Source organism: Rhinopithecus bieti, unplaced genomic scaffold (genome assembly GCF_001698545.2).
Source record: "Rhinopithecus bieti isolate Rb0 unplaced genomic scaffold, ASM169854v2 scaffold_17971, whole genome shotgun sequence".
Lineage (NCBI taxonomy): Eukaryota > Metazoa > Chordata > Mammalia > Primates > Cercopithecidae > Rhinopithecus > Rhinopithecus bieti.
The window spans coordinates 1,358,607-1,380,090 of NW_016809834.1; the positions used below are offsets into that span (position 1 = coordinate 1,358,607).

The 21,484-nt window shown below is 41.8% G+C and overlaps 1 protein-coding gene across 1 annotated transcript in view; it reads right to left on the reverse strand.

The window, feature by feature from the left end:
* Nucleotides 1–250: 250 nt before the first annotated feature.
* Nucleotides 251–21,484, reverse strand: part of RARRES1 (retinoic acid receptor responder 1) — a 37,637-nt gene continuing 16,403 nt past the window's right edge. Inside the window, exons 2-6 of the mRNA XM_017890552.1 lie at nucleotides 17,764–17,826; nucleotides 14,713–14,896; nucleotides 8,745–8,881; nucleotides 1,041–1,103; nucleotides 251–961 (exon numbers count right to left, since the gene is read on the reverse strand). Coding sequence (XP_017746041.1) covers nucleotides 815–961; nucleotides 1,041–1,103; nucleotides 8,745–8,881; nucleotides 14,713–14,896; nucleotides 17,764–17,826 — 594 coding nt within the window. The 3' untranslated portion in view covers nucleotides 251–814. The remainder of the gene's footprint in view (nucleotides 962–1,040; nucleotides 1,104–8,744; nucleotides 8,882–14,712; nucleotides 14,897–17,763; nucleotides 17,827–21,484) is intronic.

Consider the following 21,484-nt stretch of genomic DNA (forward strand, 5'->3'; position numbering starts at 1 on the left):
CTTGCTTTTATAAATTACTTAGGCCAACACTCGGTCCAGGTTGTCCTTGTAAATGAAAATGTAAATATTGAATATACTTTCAGTTACATCAGTGTTCATTTTGATGCATGTTTGCAGACAGCTTTATCTGGTGAGACAGATGTTCTATTATTTGTAAAATTTAAGTTAAGCAATGTTACCATTTCATTTAATTCCAGTTTAGCACAAGTTTTTCCTTTGTATACAAATCTCCACGAGAACATTTAACACATTTCATTATTTAGAAATGTAAACATTTATTTAAAAGTAGGTGGCAAGTTAAAGGAATACTTGCCTGAAATCATAAAATATAATCAAGTTCCTTTTAAACAGTTAATTTTTTTCTATAATTTACTTTCATCGAAAGTATATTATCTTTGTTTACATACTAGAAGCAATTTAGCAACATAAAATATATTAGCTATAGTATGTTCAAAAGAATGAGAAATGTAAATTCAGAGATGAGACCATCATTTTTTGCAGTTTAAAAAAAATGCTGATCCCGTTGCAACATACTAATTATCCAGGTTTTACATTTTAGGGCTGAAACCCTGAGGAGCCTGCTGGTGACTGTTTAGCACTGAGCAGAGTTCAGTGTGCGTGCGCTTCCAGAGTTAAAAGCTAAAGCAGACTGAGAAACAAACAAAAAACCAACATCTTTGAATTTTTGAGTTTTTACTTGTAATCATAGGCTTTCCCAAATTGTTCGAAGATTTATACCTTAGCTATTTTACCAGAAAATGATTTATGCTAGTATCGTCACTTTTAAGAAGTTGGAAAATATAATTTTTTCTTTTTAGAAATTACTAAGCTCCGTTGGTACAGCTGATCCTTCTTCAGTTCCAGAGGCTTCTTCTGGTGTCTGTAGCTCTTGACAGTGGTACTTCACTTTAAGTGGTTTGCCAGGGTACCAGACCAAGTGAATACGACAGGGAATTATTTCCTAGGAAATAAGAGTTATAAAATACTATAATCTGCAAAACTTATGGTAAAACAATTCTACATACAATTTTATGTTTTACCTGTGTTGATAATTCATGAAGTAGAACAGTATAATCAAAATCAATGGTATCATCATTAGTTTTCTAGAGGGAGAAAAAAGAGTTAGTGTAATAAATATGGTGGTATTTAGTGTAATAACTATACAGTACATTCTTGTTTTGAATGGGTGCCTTGTGTCTCCTACTGCCTTTTAGATTTCAGCCTCAGGGTTTTTGGTAGTATTTTGCTTCAAGATATGGAAGTCAAGGATCCTCATTTTTGTCTTGTCACTGAGTTATATGAAAGTCTGGTTGAATGTCTTATCACTTTTTTGATGGAGACTGAAGTCTGTGGGAATAGGGAGATTTTTTTTTTAACAACCTTAATGATCTCGATACTGTATATGCACCTCAAGGTGATATATTAGCCCTGATATGACAGGCAACAAGACAAGGGGAGGGGCAACCAGTAATTCCAGAAGGCCTACTATGGGCTGGGTTCTGTGCTAGGCACCTTCTACACGTTCTCATCTAATTCTCCTTTACGATCTATGTATTATGAGCCTGGTTTTACAGGAGAGGTAATATGAGGTTACAGCTAGGAAGTGACAAATGGGAATTCCAACCCAGATCTACTGACTCCAACATCCACATTCTTCATATATACCAACATGAAGCTATATACCACAGTGTTTCTAAAACCAGCGCATTGGATATTTTTCAGTAGGCAGGCAGTTGTCTTCACCTCTTTTATTCACATCGTTTCTATACATTTTACTAGTGACTAAACCAACTCTGTATTTTCTTTTTGACATTTCCTCTCTCCCGCCTTTTTTTGTTTTGCAAGAGTGCTTATCTGTTCACTAGTAAAATGGAAGAAAGAATATTTTTTAAAATACCTTAATTTGGATTATAATTTTAGTCTTTTCCTACTATAACTGAGTACTCCATTTTCTAAGAGAAAGAATGAGTTACTTAAAAACAATTTGTTTCTTTTCTCTTTCCACCGATTCCCCCTGTTCTCTACTTCCTACTTAGCTCTTTAGAAATGGAGTCATAACCTTTACCTTCCCTTTTACCAGACACTCCCTGCATGGCAAGCTTATGTATGTGCTCACTTCAAAGCTCAAGAGCTGGAACTCTCTCCCACCAGGAGAAGGCCTCAAGAGACAACAGTCAATTTACAGTCTCAGTTAGGCCCACGAGGGTACTCTGTCCAAGTATCTTGAGATAATGGCCATTTTATAATCTAGCTCTGCCCACAATGGCACCAGCTCTAGCACCCGGTAGATAAGGCACCCAAGAGAGTCACACAGACCCTGCAACTGCTCCCTCCTTCCCCTGCATGCCATTTATGCCAACTCCCCCTCTAAAAGCCCTTGTTTTTTGTCCCAAAAGGGAAACAGTACCTTAAAGGCAGGAGCCTATACTTCTTCCCCTAAGCTAGCTTTGGAATAAAGTCACCGTCTTTATACCAGACCTCACTCTTGTGAATTGGATTCTGCAAGCAGCAAGTGACTACACTTGCATTTTAGTTATATTACCAGGTTTGTATTAAGACTACTAAAGAATACAAAAAAGGAAACCCCCACCGCCCGCCCCCCTCCCCCGGAAAAAGTTTTGTCTCCCCTTTGCCTACATTGATGGAGATTTTTACAAGCCATGAAATTTCCAGTAGGTGAGGAAGTCTGGAGGGATGATACAGGAGAGGGCCTGGATTAATCAGAAATCAACTGCATTTTCTATAGTTTTCTTGGCAGTACTCAGTAAGTTTCCCTCCTGTCTCACAGTGTACCCACAAATGTTCAAAGCAAACATCTGAGGCACAAGCTGCAAAGTCAGAGAATTCATGAGAAAATTCAGTGTTTCTTTCATAAGGGAACAGTTACTGGAGGTTCCGGTGATCAGTCTGGCATTGTTGCTTTGAAGGTGTGTTTAACCTTGTTAGACCTTCATTTGGTGGCTGTCTTGACCTTGGAAGGAAATGGTTATCTATCCCAAGATGTCCCACACCAGCTGAATATTTGTCTCAGACTTTTGTGCTGTCTGCACTATTTTTTAAGTCTTGACTGTTTACCATGTATTTTATAATTTAAAATTGGTTTTAGGCTGGACATGGGGCTCATGCCTGTAATCCCAGCACTTTGGGAGGGCAAAATGGGAGGATCACTTGAGCCCAGGAGTTTGAGACCAGCCTGGGCAATATAGTGAGACCTCATCTCTATTAAAATAATAATAATATATATATATATATATATATAGGGTTGTTACTTATAACACTTAAAATTGTTTTATTGACACAATGCCTTATTCCGCTTTTGAAAATGCATTCGCAAGGAAATCATGGCAGTCATCCAGTGAGGCAAAAAAGAGGCAGAGCTTAAAATAAATGTTAGGATTCCTGCCCCATTTGACAGACTATTTTGGTAAAAGTACAAGAAGAGTGTTACCCATTTTTAAATACAAAAATGTGAGTCGTGATAATGCTGGTAAAACCCTATATCATTTGATTGAGAACTTCCTCAAAGTTATTGAAACATCCCTTTACATTATGTTTTTATAGATTCCTTCTCCTTTAGGGGGAACCACCTTTAAACCAAACCAAAAGCACAGCTTCTTAAAAAACTGCAGAAGAGGACATTGTACATCCCAGCCTGGCAAAGGATGCCAAGATCGGACTGCCCTCCCATGTCAAGCTCTGCCAAGAAGTCGTTATTTTTAATATTATTCAGAAATTATCTTTTTGGCTTCAATTCAGATCATCACAAGTGCCAAATCTTGTGGCCCAAATGGATGATGATTTGTTGTTATATTTCCTGGTACCTCAGCACTTAATCTTGTTGCAGACAGACTGGAAGTGTTTTGTTTGTTCCCTTTTACTTGGTCATGACCCAGCCCACCCCTTGCTCCTCCACCCTGCTTCCCCCAAAAGGGAGCAAAGGATCTCTAACAGAACCAGGGTGGTTTTAGTAGGAAGAATTAGGCTTAAGTTAGTAATAGAAGTTATCAAAAGTAGATTTCAGCATAATAGATAAGGTAGATAGGATGGTTTCTATATGTAGCTTTGGCTAATGGAGACTTCTACGTAATATGAAGATGAGCTGACTGATAGTGATGTGCTGCAGGTTAGATAGTTTGGGGTGCTTACAAATCTGGTACTGATTGATAAGAGTTAGAGCAATACTCAGCTTGACTTTTCTCAGTTCATGTTAAAGGCTAAAGGTATGGGCTTACCCATTTTTTTCCCTAGCCAGCAAATATCCCTTGTTCTTGGCACAGTCCTCATAGTATTGGGAATGACATCTATTCTTCAGTTCTAAAGAAAGCGTCGTGCCAGTAAGATGGGTCTTACTTTATATTTGCATTTCAGTCCTTTTTTTTTTTTTTGCACACTCTTCCCTCAAGCCTTGTTCATGTGGGGCTGTGAGTTTATAAGCTTGTACTTCTTTACACATTGATTAAAAGGTGACATTAGCCCTGAGTATCAAGATAGTAATTCCCACCCAGAAAGTTTTTGGAAAAATTATCATCTTTATACTTTTTTTGAGCTACCTTGGGCCAAGAGCACCTCCAGTCACTTCCTGCCTCCGTGCCATACTGGCTTTCTCAGTCCTAGTGTCCTGTTACTAGTCTCTCAGAGCAGTATTTAGACCTTCTGCTCATAGTGTCTTTTAAAAAATCATTGCTTGTTGCTTGTGTTGCTTCTTTTGGTGAAGGGTTACAGGAGACCTTAGTGGCCACTCAGTGGCAGAATGTGAAAATCTTTGTGCATATGTGCATACTTTTCTTTAAGAGAACTCTAAGCTGAAATGCATATCAACCTTGAAACCAAATATCCTAATTGCTCCAGGGATTTAAATTTGTGTTAGTTTCACTTCAATCCTTTGTGAGTCCTCATTTAATAGGCCCTAAGAGAGAAATGATTTGCCTTGGGTGACCCAGCAAGTCAGCTGCATATTCAGCTATTATTTATCTAACACCCAGACATCACAGGGGGAAAAAAGAAAATCTAAAACTCTAACTCAATGAGCATTCTCCCTCTGCATTTCTGTTTTGTTTTGTTTTGTTTTGTTTTGTTTTGAGACAGAATCTTGCTCTGTCACCCAGGCTGGATGGAGTGTACTGGCACAATCTCAGCTCACTGCAATCCCTGCCTCCCGGGTTCAAGGAGTTCTCCTGCCTCAGCCTCCCAAGTAGCTGGGACTACAGGTGCCCGCCACCACACCCGGCTAATTTTTGTATTTTTAGTAGAGACAGGGTTTCACCGTGTTAGCCAGGGTGGTCTCCATCTCCTGACCTCATGATCTGCCTGCCTCGGCCTCCCACAGTGCTGGGATTAAAGGCGTGAGCCACTGCACCCAGCCTGCATTTCTGCTTTTTAACTGTCTAGTTACACATGTGTCCTCACTTTCCTACTTGCAGTTTGGTTGAGGGATATTAGTGGACAGATGATGGACATGAAAGACTGGTTAGAATGGGAGAGAAATACACCTGCTATTTTTTGTACCCTAGTATGTCCTAGTGGTAAAAATGTGTCATATGCAACTGCAAACGAAAGGGAAACATGTTATCTCAATGTGTTGCTCTATTCCTATTAAGTTATCCTCTCACATTTACTACAATTAGTTCTGTATTATCTTGACACCATTTTCTATGCTTAAAACAACCTCTTCCCCCTAACTTTAAAATCAGGTGCAGTAAAAGCCTCTTGTTGAGGGTGTGGTTATCTTGGTAGATAAGAGTGTGTCAGAAATAGATAGAAACTTCTGTAGCAAAAGATAGAAACTTATCTAGCAAAAGAACTGGTACTGTATCTTGACTTGTTATGTGGCAACAATCAATTAGATGGTAATTTCTATTTAAAAGCATTCTATACGGGAAAAGACATGTTCATTTTGACAAGTAAAGACAAAATCTAGGTTTCTAGTTGATGTGTGTTATACATGTGGTCTTTGGGAAGCAAACCAAACTTTATTATTGGCATTAAAAATGATGACTTAATGCTGGGTAAATCCTGTACTCAGAAGATATTCACTGATGATCCATCCATGGGTGAACCTATGAACAAAACAAATTTTTTAAATTGGGGCTTATGATTAGTTCAGCTTGCCTCTCTGATACTCCCAACACCTTTGCTCTTATCCTGCTCTCAGCTGATTACTTTGCCTCCTTTTTCACTGAGAAGACAGAAGCAGTTAGAATAGAGCTTCCACAAGATCCCACTTTGATATCTGCCCTCCTAGACTGGGCCACTGTTTCCTGCTTTCCCTCTAGGTTAACTCTCCATGTTTCTAATATCATGTGGATTAATCACATCCTGTCTTGCCTACTCAAAGACAGTAACTCTAACTAACTTTTCCCTCTCTTTCATGCAATTCCTACTTTGCCTCTCTCTGCCGGACTTTTCCTCATCAACATATAAACATGCTGTTACGTCTCCCAACCAAAAAAAATACAAAGAAAAAACCCTTTCAGCCCTGTGCCCACCCATTGTCCAGCTGTAGTCATCTTCCTTCCTTTTACTCTCCTTTATTATAGCTAAATTTCTTGAAAGGATGGAATGTCCACTTCCTCTCCTCCCATCCTTTCCTGAACCTACCTCAATCAGGCTTTTGTCCCCACTATGCCAGTGAGAGGGCTTTTGATAAGCTCTCCATTCGTTGACTTCCAGTTGCTCAGTGAAATGGGCAGTTCTCATCTTACTTGAGTCTCCAGCAGCATTTAATACTACCAGCCAGTCCTCATCCTTGAAATACTTTCTTTTCCCATATCTCCAACTGCTTAAGTCAGAAGTGTTCCATGATCCAATCCTTTACATAACTTACCTTCTTTGTCTACACTCATTACCTGTGATCTCATCCAGTCTTGTGGCTTTAAATACTATATGGTGACAACTACAGCTGAGACCTCTCCTGTGAACTTTAGACTCTTCTGTCCAGATGATTATATAGATTATCTGGTTATAGAATTTAGAATGCCCCAAATCAAGATAATTCTCCCGCAATTCTGTTCCTCCTCTAAGCTTCCCCAATTGGTAAATGAGAACTCTGTCCTTCCAGTCAATTACGCCAAAATCCTAACAATCATCCTTAATTCCTCTCATTTCTGATATCCATATCTGACCCATGAGCAAATACTGTCAATCTGCCGGAATCCAAACATCTCTCTAGCCCCATTGCCACCACCACCCTGGTCCAAGCCACCGCCAGGCCTTGCCTAGAATATTGCAATACTTTTTTTTCTTTTTTTTTTTTGAGACAGAGTCTTGCTCTATAGCCCAAGCTGGAGTGCGGTGGTGCGATCTTGGCTCACTGCAACCTCCGCCTCCCTGGCTTAAGTGATTATCCTGCCTCAGCCTCCTGAGTAGCTGGGATTACAGGCACCCGCCACCAAGCCCGCCTCATTTTTCTATTTTGAGTAGAGATGGGGTTTCACTGTGTTGGCCAAGCTAGTCTTTGAACTCCTGATCTCAAATAATCCGCCCGCCTTGGCCTCCCAAAGTGTTGGGATTACAGGTGTGAGCCACTCTACCTGGCCGAATATTGCAATACTTCACGGGTCTTTCTGTTTCTTCCTTTGTCTCCATATTGTCTGTTCTTAACAAAGCAGCCATAATGATCCTATTGTAAGTCAGATCGTGTCACTCCTCTGGTAAAAACCCTCTAATGGGTAAAAGAGTGAAAGACAAGACTCTTTGAATGGTCTGCAAGGTCTTACATGAACTGATGCTGTCCACTTGCCCCCCTCCATTTGATCTGTCTCCTGGCATGCTCCCCTCATCACTCAGTTCCAGCCACACCAGCCTCACTGCTATTTCTCCTGCTCTCAGCTAATGACTTTGCCTCCTGTTTCATTGAGAAGACAGAGCAGTTAGAATACAACTTCCACAAACTCCCACCTTGATATCCGTCTTCTTTTTACCAGTATCTGCACCGCTGTTTCCCTCCAGGTGAACCCTCTGTGTTCCTGGGATCATCTGGATTGATCATATCCTTTCCTGCTTACTCAAAGATATGAATCTTGCAGCCTCAGCTCCTTCCGCCTGACATTCGCTTTCCTTACGGGAGCAGGGCTCAGCTCACCCTCACTTCCCTTTGGCCTCTACTCCAAAGTCACCTCTGCTCAAATTAGCCTTACTTCAGACAAGTAGTAATTCTATCAATACCCTGCATTCCCTGTTCCCTACCTCATTTTTTGGTTTTTCTTTACTTAGAGACAGCATCTCACTCTGTTGCCCAGGATGGAGTACAGTAGCGCAATCATAGCTTATTGCAACCTCCAACTCCTGGATCAAGCAATTCTCCCAACTCTGTGTCCTGAGTAGCTGGGACTACAAGCATGTGCCACTACATCTGGCTAATTTTTATTTTCTTTGCAGAGATGGGGCCTTGCTGTGCTGCCCAGGCTGGTCTCAAACTCCTGACTTCAAATGATCCTTCCACTTTGGCTACTTAATTTTTTTTCATAGCATTTACCATCATATGATACATATTTATTTATTAGTTCACTGTCTCTTCTCTCACTAGAATTAATCTCAGTGAGGGCAGCAACGTTGTGTCTTTGTTTGCAACTGTATCCCCAGCCCCTGAAACAAATACTTGGCCCATTGCATGAACTCAAATATTTATTGAAATGAATGTGATTAAAACTCTTGATATGAAAATAGGAATTCACATGAATTCAGTCTAAGGAGACTGCATTGATGGTAACTCTTGCGGCATAAGTTAATTTTCAGGTTTTTCTTACCCACTGCCTCACACTAGTGAGCTGTGCCAAGTAGTAGTGTGAAACCTGTGTTGTCATTTCCCACATCACATAAGAGCTTCCAAGGAAAGCCAAATCCCAGATGGGTCTCAGAGAGGGATCAATATGTCCATGATTATCTGAAAGAGACAAAAAAACAGCACATTTGTATTAATGCATTTTTGAGACAAAATCTCAGAAATTGCAGAAATGAAATAGGGTTTAAACTTAGTCATACCAATCATCTCTCTCACAGCAAGACCTTGAGCCAGATACGTGATTTGTTTGTATCTGTTTCTATGTTAGTATGTAGATTTATATTCTTCAACTTGCCAAACTGAGTAAATCTATTATAAATCAATGGCCATTTGCTGTACTGTATACATGCAAAAATAAGAGCTATGGAGCCTACATTCTATCAAGCCTATGTCCACAAAGTATCTTGGACCCATCTTGTCTTCTCCGAACCCACTGCTACCACCCTTCAGGCCTGGGCTGCTTCTGCCTGAGACCATGGCCACAGTCTGCTACCAAATCTCTCAGATTTCAGTCTTCTCCTTCCAACTGTCTCGCACGTAGCAGCTAAAGTGACTTTTGCATACTCATTACTGAATACTCAAAGATGACATTCAATTTAACTTAGTCTTGTTAGTTAAGAAGCTTTTTTTTTTAAGAGATAGGGTCTTGCTCTGTTGCACAGGCTAGAATGCAGTGCCACAATTATACTTCACAGTAGCCTTGAATTCCTGGGCTCAAGTGATCCTCCTGCCATGGCCTCCCAAAGTGTTGAGATTACAGGTGAGGGCCACTGTGCTGGCCAAGAAGCATTTTTAGTTAGGTTGAAAAATCTATCACTGATATTCACTGATACAAACCTTACCTTCTGATTTAGGTCTGCAGTCAGTGTGATGGTGGTCTTTGCTTCCTAGTCTACCAAAATATCTTTGTGCTTCTCTGGTCATTGGCTTTAAAGCTAATCAATGTGTTGGCAGCATCTCTGTCACTCTTGTTTAACACGTGAAGAAATCAGGTGGATTTTTTCTGTGGCATTGTTTTCGGACCTAAAATCTTTTAAATTTGGCAAACATCTTTCTTAAAACTTACACAATATTAGACACCGTGAGAGGTTAGGGATACAGTGACTAATAAATTACTGTTTGTGACTTTTAGGAGCTCAAATTTTATGAGATGACTGTTCATGAACCATCGTTTTATGTAGTTTTGCAGGGATACTATATTAAGGCCTAATAATAGCACAATACATGAGGAATACTAACAAGCTTATTAGGAAACTAATCCTTCTGGGTAAAGTAATCCTTAGCATAAATTCTCTTCTGTATTGGTAGAACTTGGCTGGTTTATACTCAGAGGTAATTCAAACAGCATTCATTGATTTCTTGGGATCTGTGAAGGATACCAAGATGGGGCCCCACCCTCCACATGTTGACATGGTGGGGTTATAGTTGATACATTCCTTAAGAGAGGGAGGATCAGAAAGCTGAGGGACAGCAGGGAAGGGACAGGTTTCTTTGGGCTGGAGAGGGTTGGGGGAAACTTCACAGAGATGAGATTTTGGCTGGGCCTTGAATTGCTGTCATGTGTGTGGGGTCTGAATGAGAAAGCAAGCATGTGAAGGTAGGAAGGCACCAGGCAGGGGCAGCCTCAGTGGTCTTGATAGAATATACAGTATACTGGCAGCAGATTTTGAAAGGCCTTGTCTGCAAAGATGCCAGAGTGGGTATGAACTGCAATTGAGTAGTAAGCGTGGAAGATGACTTTGACTGCCGGGTGAGGTGGTTTCAGGGAGAAGAAGCCCAGGCATGAAGGATGGTGACAGTGGATTTGGAGATGACAAGATTAGTCCAAAATACTTTGTGAATGCAGGCTTGATAGGAAATGGCAAGTTATTAAATGTTAGGAGATTAGTTGATAATGACCAAAGTTTCTGGATAACTCTAAGAGAATAGTAATACCATTAAATAAATGTAGGACAGAAAGTGGGAACGTTTTGGGTGAAAACAAGTTGAGTTTGTTATTAGGTGTATTAAATACAGTGTCAAGAAAGTCATGAAGGTGGATGATGTAAAGTGCTACAGATAGGCCGGGCATGGTGGCTCACACCTGTAATCCCAGCACGTTGGGAGGCTGAGGTGGATGGATCACCTGAGGTCAGGAGTTGGAGACCAGCCTCGTGAACAACAACATGGTGAAACCCCATCTCTATTAAAAATATAAAAATTAGCTGGGCATGGTGGCACACACCTGTAATCTCACATACTTGAGAGGCTGAAGCAGGAGAATCACTTGAACCCAGGAGACAGAGGTTGCAGTGAACCAAGATTGCGCCACCACACACTGGACAGAGGGAGACTCTGTCTCAAAAAAAAAAAAAAAAAAAAGTTCTACAGATAAATCAAGAAGGATAAGAAGCAAGATCTGGTTAGGGTTTTTGGTGATCAGGGTGATCCCTTTATGTACATAGGGTAGAAGCCAAATAGGAAGAATTTGAGGATGTGGCAATGTGTATAGAATCTACTTTTGAAAAGTAGACAGAATAAAGAAAAAGAGGGGGTGATGGGTCAATGAAGAAACTGGTCAACAGAACTCTGATCTTGACGATCTTTGTAGGACAAGAGGAGGAACTGGTTGATGAAGGTTCTAAAGGTGGGAAGGATACTGATGGGGCAAAATTATGAAAGAAACAGAGAAACTAGAACCAAGGGTATAAATAAAAGGAGTCTTAGAATTAAAGAGAGGGTTGGGGAAGATGTAGCAACTTTGTGAGGTGGGAAGAAATGAAAGAATCAAATGTCTCAATCTCAGTAAAGCAGGAGGCAACACTATCTCTTGAAAGTGCATGAGGCCGGGGTGTGGGCCTTGACAAAATGGAAAAGCTTCAACACAGCTGTCTTGTGGAGTGCAGTAAGATGTTAGAAATAAATAGCAGCATTGAGGGCTCAGCATTTGGAGAAATCTTCTAGGAGAAAATACCTGTTGAGAATAAAGCAAAAGGTATTTGTTGCCCTTCATTGTCATCATATCACCCTTACGTGACATACAAGTTTTTTGGTTCCATAATGTTTTCCTGTTAATATCGAAGTGCCTTCAAACTTGGAACTAAGGACTTTTCAGTACTCTTCACTGGCTTTTCTGTATAATTTATTTAACCTGGTATTGTCATTTTTTCGTGTCACCATATGATAAGTAATCAATAGGGGACTGTGACTATTTTTACAGATGTTATTGTAGAAAGCTTGTTTCGGACTTCTACTTCCTGACAAGAATATCAGCATTTCACGAATGAATTTGTTTTTCCTCACTGCTATGAGCAGCTGAACCATTAGAACTTCAGAACATTATGTAATACAAGACTCTGAATTCAACATCTTGGATATAAACTTTTTTGCTTATTTTGCTGTTAAGAAGTTTCCCATCATTCCTGTCTTCACTGACGAAAACTTCCTTGATCCAACTCATCATCACATGTTCTATCTTATGGTGCTGCTGTGAGTTCAGATTTGTGAAATCAAAACCCATGACCCTAGAAGATAAATCAGTTATACTAAATACTGTGAATAGTCAGAACATTTGAAAGGATAAGTGCTGGCAACACTGCTGTAGAATCACTTCGGCAGACACAACTTTAGCTGGTTATTCCTAGGTCTTCAGTCTTGCCCTCTGTATGTAGTATACTTGGATTCATCACTAGGAAGTTTGCAAATTCATTAGAAGTGAAACTTTTACTCATAAAAAGCAGACAACTCAAGGGGGGGAAAAATGTGGAGCAAGATATTCCAAAATGGATTAGATCTTCTCACTTATCCATTGTACTACAACAGTCCAATGCCTTGGATCGATTAAATACTGAATAGGAATCTGCTGAGATTTTTTTTTTTTTTAATTTGAGACGGAGTCTCGCTCTGTCGCCCAGGCTAGAGTGCAGTGGTGCAATCTCGGCTCACTGTAATCTCTGCCTCCCGGGTTCAAGCGAGTCTTCTGCCTCAGCCTTCCAAGTAGCTGGGACTACAGGTGCATGCCACCACGCCTGGCTAATTTTTTGTGTTTTTAGTAGAGACAGGGTTTCACCGTGTTAGCCAGGATGGTCTCAATCTCCTGACCTCATGATCCGCCTGCCTAAGCCTCCCAAAGTGCTGGGATTACAGGTGTGAGCCACCACGCCCGGCCCCCCTGAGATTTGAACTTGGGAAAATTTACCTTATCTAAAACCAAACCTTTTTGGTTTTAAGTAATTTTACATACACAGACAAGCTATAGATAGCACCATTAAATGTCTCTGCCGAATTTACTATGACAGCAAAACTTACAAGTTTTTTGATGAAAAGTTGCCCTCTATTAAAAAGTTTTTTGAAGTTTCACAGTAGCTACATTAAGTTAGATTATTATAGAATGGCCCCTATGGATATACAGGACTTATTAACCAAACATAATTCAGTTAACCTGCACTGTTAAAGAGTGTCTAAAATCTCATGATCCTGTGGCAAATATTCAAAGAAAAGATCCAATACAATTTCTAAAATTTGTGTTTGAAGGAGTATAGATAAGCCCTATTTTCCCAACTAAAGGAAAACAATCCCTAAATAAGTATAGATTTGTAAGTATCAGTCATCACCTCATTTATTTCAAGCAATACTAAATATAAACAAATTCTGCTACAACATGAGATTTTAATTGCTCCCCTTGATTCCTAAGCACAGGATTTGATCCGAGTTGTCAGATTACTATCATGTGAGAATCATTCAGGGTTCAGAATTCTAGAAATGCAAGAAGCAGTATTCCAGTTGGAGGTTTTTAAGGACATTTCATCTCAGTAAATCGATGGGGAGCAGAGACATTCAGGAATGGAGACTGCAGAGCCTCCAGTGTTGACATGGGTTTGCCACAGAATCTGGGCAAATGAGTGAACTGTGGGAGAGGGTGGGGTGATGAGTGCTGCTGCGGTCAGACATTAAGCTTAATACCCAAGAGCAAGGCCAGAGATGACTTCTGTGGTTTTGAAAATTGGATTTGCCAGTAAATGTGCTGAGTCTCAACTGCTGCCCTCACATTCTGGTGAGGGCAGGAACAAATGAGCTCTGCTTCAGTTCAGCTGAGTCACTTCAGAGGGCAGGGCTCCTTTGTTAGAGACAGCACCACTGCCCATTAACTACTGACCTGAAATGTGATAAACATGACTCCCCTGCAGCATCTCAGAAAGCGCTCACCCGGCCCTAGGGCACAAGGCTGTGATGAGCAGAGTGGAGGCTCTGGAAGCTGTCGTCTAAAGTTTCCAAAGCCACTGCCAAGAACAGAGATGTCACCTCAGCTTCTGGACTCAACCTGGAAAACAGCACCCCTATATGCATATCCTGTTTCAAAATCCTTGACCTCTTACCGGAGGGTTCAGTTCTTACTGTGCCCCTATTCTGGGATGGAAAATGAGGAGTTTTTTTTTTTTGGAGGTGGAGTTTTGCTCTTGTTGCCCAGGCTGGAGTGTAGTGGCACAGCCTCAGCTCCCTGCAACCTCCACCTCCTGGGTTCAAGGGATTCTCCTGCCTCAGCCTCCTGAGTAGCTGGGATTACAGCTGTGCGCCACCACGCCTGGCTAATTTTTTATATTTTTAGTAGAGTCGGGGTTTCACCATGTTGGTCAAGCTGGCCTCGAACTCCTGACCTCGTGATCTGCCTGCCTTGGCCTCCCAAAGTGCTGGGATTACAGGTGTGAGCCACCATGCCTGACTCAAAAATGAGGAGATTAAAGGGATACATACTGTTGGTGGAGTTACTGCATTGGACTAGAGATGAAGAACAGAAAGATGATACCTCTGAGTTTTGTTTAAATTATGAGGGATACCACAATCTTCAGTTGAATGAAAGTGCCACCTTAGGGATAAAAACTTAAATGATCTTTCTGTTAAAGAGTTAGTTATTACATACATTCCTGGATATAGAAATTCCAAATGCTGATTCATACCAGGTATGCTGACTGTCTCCAAGGGCTTTTCCAGGTGCTTCATTTGCTTGTGAAGCAGGTAATCCTCCTGTTGCCTTTTCTTTTTCTCGATGAGCCGTGTACAAGTTACATTGATGGCTGGTCTGGGTTTCTGATTCTTGAAAAACACTCGAGCAGAGCATTTCCCCAAATGTCCCTCACCTTCCTGAAGTAAAGACTTTGGAATTAAACAGGATACTTTCTTATCACCTCCCACCCACCCCAGTGCACACAAGCACACACAAGATTGAGAAGAGTTCATTGTACAAAGCAGGCAGGCTCTGGCATCAATAGATGGTAGTGGGTTTTACTTTATAGAAAGTGGTTTTTGTACTCACAGCTGAATACAACAGTCCTTCTCTTTGCTATCATTTAAACTCTTGTCTTCTGATTGTGACTGTATCAAATGATGTTGGGCATATTTCCAAGGAAATATCATCCATTGAGCACTGCTTGGCTGAAACCTCTAGGGTAGTGGCCACTTTACTCTCTAATGTGGACCAACATAATGCTTAGGTGGACCTCAAAGTTACTAACGATCTAGATGAAGCTGGCTCCTATTTACAAAAATAACAACAGCGTCTTCATGCTGCCTTATGAATTAGGTCCTCTTATTCCAGTTTGAAAGATTAAGGTGCTGAAGTTTCAGGAGGAACCTACTCCATGTCTCACAGCTAATGAGCCAGGGCTTGACCCCACCTCTGTCTAACACTGAAACTCAGGCTCTCTGTACTAACTTCATCTCTCAATGCCAAGATCTAATCCAGAAGAAATGGGGGCACCGATCATCCACATGGGATTCATTCAACTACCCCAGTAATGTTTATTTGCATTTATGTTTTTTTTTTTTTTTTTTGAGATGGAATCCCACCTGGGTGGGAGTGCAATGGCGCGATCTCGGCTTACTGCGACCTCTGCCTCCTGGGTTCACGTGATTCTGCCTCAGCCTCCTGAGTAGCTGGGATTACAGGTGCCCACTACCACGCCTGGCTAATTGTTTGTATTTTTAATAGAGACGGGGTTTCACTATGTTGGCCAGACTGGTCTCGAACTCCTGACCTTGTGATCCTCCCCCCTTGGCCTCCCAAAGTGCTGGGATTACAGGTATGAGCCACTGCCCCCAGCCTTGCATTCATGTTTAAATGTAGATGTTCTGGATATTCTGGGATCTCCCTCACTTATTTTACAATCCAGAAACATCTGGAGCTTCAACTAGACATCAGATGTATGACTCATTTCTAGCATAGTGGTTCTTCCGCCTTTTAAGGAATTCTCCAGATTCCATAATCAGATAGTAAAAGCCAGGGAACCTATTCCCTGAAAAATGCACATATCAACACTGTGCCTAGAATTTGAGGAAGTTCATGGGCCACTAGTCTTGGCCCTACCCAAATCCAACTCTCGTTGGCTGTTTGTGTAGTTGAGGCAATAATCTTCTTTTTACTTTTGTGATTGTTTAAACTGGGTGAAGTCCCAGTGAAAACAACCACCAAAAATAAAAAGAAAAAAGTCCATGAGGAAACAAATTGTAATGAAAATTCTATCTGCATTTGAGCCCAGAAGTCAAGGTTGCTGTGAGCCGTGATCGTGCCACTTCACTCCAGCCGGGGAGACCGAGCAAGACCCTGTCTCAAAAAGAATAAATAAATAAAAATTAAAAATTAAAAAATTGGATCTGCTTAATAAGCTTATTTCTAAAACTACCTCAAAAAACTAAGAAACACTTTCCAGTGGGCAACTTTTCCTCCTGTGAGTGCTGGGTTTGAGTGAGAGGGAGTTTCAGCACTGCTTTAAGATGTTAATTATTGGTGCAACATAGAAAAACAGTGAAGGAAGCATTCAGGAAGAGGCTTATGAAAGGGCAGAAGGAGGCTAGTACGTGGCCTCCTCTGTTTTCGAAGCCATTTCCAGAGAAGAGAAAAGGAACCAGGTACTGCCCCTTTCATTTTCCTTTCCATTTCCCCTCAAAACATCTCCATGGAATCAAAGCCGTTGCCGGAGGATAAAAGAACTGCCCTTCAACCCCTGAAATGAAATGTTTCAATTAGCTGGCTGTGCTCTTAATGCATCTACAGGATCAAATCCAAGGAAGCATATTGTTGGTGAAAATAATCTAGTAATTGTATTTCTCTAGCTTTAACACTTTCAGTTTGCAACACTAACAATCAAAGACATCTTTCGTATGCTTTAAGGAAATTTTAATTCGTAGGTTAATAAACAAAGTCAGAACATACTGCTGTCATGTTGGAACTTGTTGGAACTTGAGTACTAGTTAGCATTCTTCCAGAAGCACGGGGTTGGGGAGTCATGCCTTCACTCCTGAAACTCTGCCACCCGGGAACACTTTAATCCTGGATGCTGCCTGCTCCAGGCTGCTTCTCAGCACAATACAAAGAGCCATTTGGGCTGGTCTCCTCTCCGCCCATGCTCTGATTGCCGCCTTTCAGCTTGACCCAGCACAAGGAAGCTCATCTGGCTCTAATTTCTATATGAGTTTTCTCTTTACTCTCTTCTTGAAAACAGGGAAAAGGAAACTTGGCAAAACATGGTCTGCTTGGCCAAAGCTGTAGTGAGGCTAATAATGGCTGGAGCATGTGCTGGTGTTTTACAGAGTGCCTCTGTGTATGTTAGCTCAGGGGGTTGGTCTCACGCTATGCTGGCAAGAAATGTCACCATCTGACAGGAAGAGAATAAGTTGGCATTTGAGAGTGAGTCATTCTCAGGACTCTGAGGAGCTAGGAGGGATACCAGAGGGAGTGTGAAATTCTCTTCCAGGGGTCCCAAGGAAGAGGAAGGTGATGGCTTATATGGATTGTTTTAAATGCAACCCTGCGTAAGACCATGAAGTTGAAGTAGTTAAATATTGGGCTCTTGCCTAGTTCCGTTCTTTAGTTCTTGATAACAAATAGGAACCAAATCAGGAAAAAACAAAACCAAACCTCCAGATGACTATATATTAAGATTCTCACTATTTTACAAAGACAAATTTATAGCAGTTGCTAATAGGATACTTTGCCAGTTGTGGCAGGTTACCTCTGGTTTGTAGCGCTCTGTGCTGAAGACCACGTCAACTTTACATCCCTCTTTTGGATTAATCTGGAACACAGAAACTGAATCTTAGTATAGTAGAAGCTCCCTTAAACATCTTCATATCCAGGAATCACACTTTTAGGATAACATGGCACGCAAATGGTAGCTGTAGCATTTATACCTGAATAAAATTGGTGATTACTTGGAAGAAAGATCTCAAATTTTATTCTGATTGTGCCATTCTGCTTGCTTGTTTGACACCTATTCACAAAGAGGGAGGTTGAGAAAGGGAAATGGTTGCGTTCCAACTGGAGTGACTTTGTGAGAGCAGTTAAAGGAGAAATGAACAGGTGTGTACAGGGAGCTGAAGGGAATTCCTTCATCCCCAACTCCTCAGTGCCTGCTCCACGCCCTGTTCTGGTGCCACATGAGCGAGCAGGATCCACAAGGACTTGCCCTCCTGCCACCCACAGCCCAATGGGGGATGCTGGCAACAAACACATAACAAGTAATTTAGATGCTTTCAGGGGCTGATGAGTGAAGAAAGAGAGCAGTGGTATAGGAAGGTGCTTGGCATGAGGTGATCTCAAAGAGGAGACCGGCAGGACAGGAAGGAAGCAGCCATGCCAGATGTACAGGAAGAAGGATGCCCGGTACAGGCAGAGGGGACCCACAAGCGCAGGCGTGAGGTGGAACTTCAGTCTGCGACAGGATGAATCACCAACACTGAAGAAGTCTTCCAATGCTATACTCTTTCTTCCCTTTGTAGTTTTTACAGGCAAGCATAGTTTTAAACTTCTGAAATGTTAATGTGTAGCCTTTTAAAACTGTTGAATTGATTCCAATGCATATTTTGGAATATGCATATCTATGTCATTATGGCAATTTAAACTGTTCAGAAGAAGTTTATATTATTTGCCATCTTTTTTTTCAGAGAGCAAAATGATAAATCAGTAAAAGAAATATTTCCTAGAGAGGAAAGGGAACTTGCTGTTTTATAGAGCTGAAGTTACTTCACATAGCATTGATTAAGGTTAGACTCTGGAAACACCAGTTTCCTTTGAATCTTAGCATAGAAATGCAATAACCAAAGAACATTATTTTATTTTAAATGGACCGGATAGCATCCATTCCTATGATAGATTCTTTAAAAATGCGGGGAAACTGGAGAAGGGAAGGAAAGGATTCCTTGGCAGTTATTTATGTAGGGAATATTTAAACTTGTACATGTACAGATGTTGCTGGGGAAGGGAGGGAATTCCTGAGAGCACTGCACACAGAGCAGTTTGCTGAGGGCTCCTTGTCAGTCTTCAGATGAGTTCGGTTTTAAGCTGAAGCACGGATTTTGGTTTACACCACGCACACACACGAGTCTGTCTATTCACTCATTCACTGTTCACCACCTACTATGCCAGGCCTTGGGGAGATATAAGGAAATATGACATCCAGCCCGGCCTTCCTTCCCGAGAAAACGTCACTTCTTTTTTTTTTTTTTTTTTTTTGCCGTCAGTAAGAAATCTTACTCTTGTTTCAAAAAAATCAACATGCCTGCTCACTCTGTCCAGAAAAATTTAACAGGTTTATCTCTATAATTATTATAAAGTTGAACGCCTGAAACTTGTTCACTGAAACATTTAACTTGCTTAATGCTTTACGCTCCTGCATTTATATTAAATAATTCACACACAAATGCAAATGAAAAACTGCCACATACCTCCTTCTGTCCCATTGTTTCCACTCCAATCAGCTAGTACTTAGTACCTTGACCCCAGGAAAAAAAATATCTACGTTCAACGAACCTACCAATAACAGGAAGAAGAGAATTTTTTTTTTTTTTTTTTTCTGAGAATGAAATGTTTCCGCATCATTAGTGGATTCTTAAGCACGTGTCTCCACGTGATGCGGCGTGCTAGCTGGGATGTCTTTTCGCACTAATTGTTACACGTTTGGCGTGGATAGCACACAGGTTGCTGTCTTCAAAAGCCAACCAGATAGGCCGTCACTTGCGCCTCCTGCCACAGCACCGATTTAGCTGCTGCTCTGGACGCGCAGATCTGCTTTTTAAAGTCCTGAGCAATTCTCGCCACCAGACTGCTGGAAGGGAAGTTTGCGAATCAGAAGTTCCAGTGGACTTCTGATACACGTCTCTTCTAGATCTTTCACGGAGCCGCACAGTACCAGCCTGTAGCGATGAGGTTTCTGTCCACCCCTCAGTTACGAGGGCGCAGCTCTGCGGAGCGGCTTTTGTAGCCAGTTGCTCCTGGTGCTTTTACCATCCGCATTGCGGCAGTCTGCTTTGTATGAGCCATGGTACAGAGACCTCCTTACTTACCCCCCTTCTTCGGCTGGAGCTCGGCGAGCGAAAGGCAGCGCTGGCGTTAGAGAGCGACGGCCGCGCGGCGGCGGCTGCGAACACAATTCCAGAAACCTACTTCTGTCTTGGAAACAGGTTTGTAGTGTAGCTGATCAGTATGGCTGAGCACAGCCTGCGTGAGGGTGCTGGGTTTAGGAGGCTTTCTAGAGTGGGTGAGGCCTAAGCTAACTCTTGGAGGAGCCAGTGTTGGCCAGACAAAGGTGTGGGAGTGGGATGTAGAAGCTGGAATTCCAGGAGGACAGTGAAGCTGGAGAAAAGGTGTCTGGGGAGGTGGGTGCAAGGGCATGGAAAGCCACACTTTCTTGAAGATGACTTGGAACTTGATCCCAAAGTCTGGAAGAGCAACGTTAAACATATCCACGGTACACAGGGTGTTGTGAACAGTAGGATATGGCATAAACAGAGCTTATGACAGTGCGTGGGTCAGGGTAAACTTCAATGTCTGTTCACTATTTTTATTATTACTAAAATAAACAGGCATGAGAGAGCAGAAGAACTGGGCTAAACACAAGAGACTGACCCAAGTTCAAGGATAGGGGACATTATATAACATGGTCTCCCATCAAGGTTGCTCCTGAAACACCCAATGAGTAGTGAAAGACTAGACAAGGCATGCATGACAGTGGCTGGACAAGGCTCCCATGACCTCTATCTCAAAGATTCCTCAAGTTCAGCATCTTTAGTACCTGCCAATGTGGGAGGAACACAAGGCTGAGGCTTGCTGCCTTCACGCTCCCAGCCACATGGGCACCTGCAAACAACTAACACTCAGAAGGCAACACTTCTGCTTGCCAGTGGGTTCTAAGCCTTGAATGGGTCGGTGCACTAGCCCCGCCCCTGCTACGTGCACCTCAACACCTGGGAGTCTGCCTGTCCTGTTGAGTTGGGGTACAGCCTCCTGCAGAGGAGTCAGCGACGCCCTCAGGTTTCTAGCTGTGAGGTGGGCAGGGGTGGGCACGGAGGCCATTCATGAGATGAGGAGTACGAAGCCGAGTTGGGTGGGTTCAGTCTCTGGCACATGGAGACATTTGAGATGTCTCAAAAAATGCTGAGGGTTATAGAAGTAGGATCAGCAGAGGTGGTGGTGAAAGCCATGGAATTTGATGCAACCCCCCAGGGAAGATGTGTAGAATAAGAATCCTGAGGAACATCAGCTTTCACATCAGTGATACATTAGGGCATGGTTATATGCTATGCAAAAAGATTCACTAAAGTCTTCCTTATTCTTGATATAATTGTGCATATTTTAAATACAGGACTTAAGATATGATTTGACGCAACAGTGTTCTGGAAACACATGGAGGCAAAGTGAGAAGGGCTTTGAGCTGGTGTGGAGTCTGTGCTTTTAAA